Source organism: Lipomyces arxii, assembly GCF_038497795.1.
Source record: "Lipomyces arxii strain Phaff 12-163 unplaced genomic scaffold V1512scaffold_77, whole genome shotgun sequence".
NCBI classification, from domain to species: domain Eukaryota; kingdom Fungi; phylum Ascomycota; class Lipomycetes; order Lipomycetales; family Lipomycetaceae; genus Lipomyces; species Lipomyces arxii.
This window is the reverse complement of record NW_027117776.1, coordinates 1-1455: the sequence shown is the minus strand read 5'-3', so window position 1 is coordinate 1455 and position 1455 is coordinate 1. Positions and strand designations below refer to the sequence as shown.

Below are 1455 nucleotides of genomic sequence, written 5' to 3'. Positions count from 1 at the left end.
TGTCCTTATCAGCAAAGAGTTCAAGTTGAAAACAAGAACTCTCCGATATCTTTATACAGGCGGCAGACGCAGTCACGGCCAGAAGCTCGGTGCCAGGTAGCCTTAGGGTAAGACATACCCTTAAACTCAACTTTGCACCAGCCACAAGCCGCACCCCACGTTGCCGAGGACAGCGAAACAGAGAAACAAAACATGGCCTCAGGCCGTAACAGGGTGTGGTTGCACCTTCTTCCCGAATGGAAATCAACCCGTGGTGCTGTCAAGCTGCGACAGCAGAAGTTTCGCGTTTTGGAAGAGATTAGTCCACATAACTATCGGCTGGAACTGCCACCGGGGTCTACAATTCACAATGTTTTCCATGTCGACGTCCTACGTGCTGCCGGTGCCGATCCCTTCCCGTCCCAAAAACTCCACGATACTCGACCAGGGCCTCTCCTTGTTGACGGCGTTGAGGAATATGAACTCGAGGCCATCCTCGGTGAACGTCATCGGGCACGCTCCCTGTGAGATGTGGTCTCACTTGTAGGTTAATTAACAGTATAATACTCTTATGTAGATTGTAATAGACTCTTCTAGCGAGTTCTAGTACGTAGTATTACTCATATAAACCATTAAACCCATTAATTAACATTTAGCAGTTCAAATCTCGTGAACTAATTAGAGTTTGGGAGGTTTAAAACAAAGTTCTACCTTCTACCTTGAATAACTCACTCAATATGTAATCTTGATATTCGGCATTCTGAGATCTCTACGACCATTTTCATATCTTTTACGTTCGAATGCGCTGACTTTTGAGGTCGTAGTGCTGATATTCAACTAACCACATTAACTTGAAATATTGAGCCGCATGACCTCCTGACTTAACCCTGACTTCTTGACTTATGTCGAAGGTTTGATTGTCTCATGATCTCTCACAATTACGCACATGTTCCACGTGTGCCTCGCGGGACTCACTGAAAATGAGTATATCGTCGAGGTAGACCACTACCGATATATCGAGAAACGGGTACAGAACCTCGTTAATGAATTGCTGGAAAGTTGCGGGTGCATTGGTCAGACCGAAGGGCATGACAGTGTATTCAAACAAACCGTAACGGGTCTTGAATGCAGTCTTATACTCGTCACCATCTTTCATTCTAACAAGATTATAGGCTCCCCGCAAGTCCAACTTGCTAAAAATTTTGGCGCCGGCGACACGATCAAGTGTCTCACTGATTAAAGGTAATGGACATCTGTTTTTTATAGTAACGTCATTTATTGCACGATAATCGACCACTAGTCGTAGAGATCCATCCTTCTTTTTCGCGAATAGCACTGGCGCTGCCGTAGGTGATGTAGACCGGCGAATAAAGCCTTTTGCTAAATTTTCCGTAAGGTATGACTTTAGTTCTTCTAGTTCCGTCTGGGCCATGCCGTAAATTGGACTATGTGGCAGTCTTGCGTTGGGAACTAGGT

At 45.3% G+C, this 1455-nt stretch overlaps 1 protein-coding gene across 1 annotated transcript; it reads left to right on the top strand.

The window, feature by feature from the left end:
* Positions 1–704, top strand: V1512DRAFT_159835 (uncharacterized protein). The gene has a single exon (XM_066913060.1). It carries the CDS (start codon positions 193–195, stop codon positions 505–507), a length of 315 nt encoding a protein of 104 aa, XP_066768953.1. The 5' UTR covers positions 1–192; the 3' UTR covers positions 508–704.
* The last annotated feature ends 751 nt before the right edge of the window (positions 705–1455 follow it).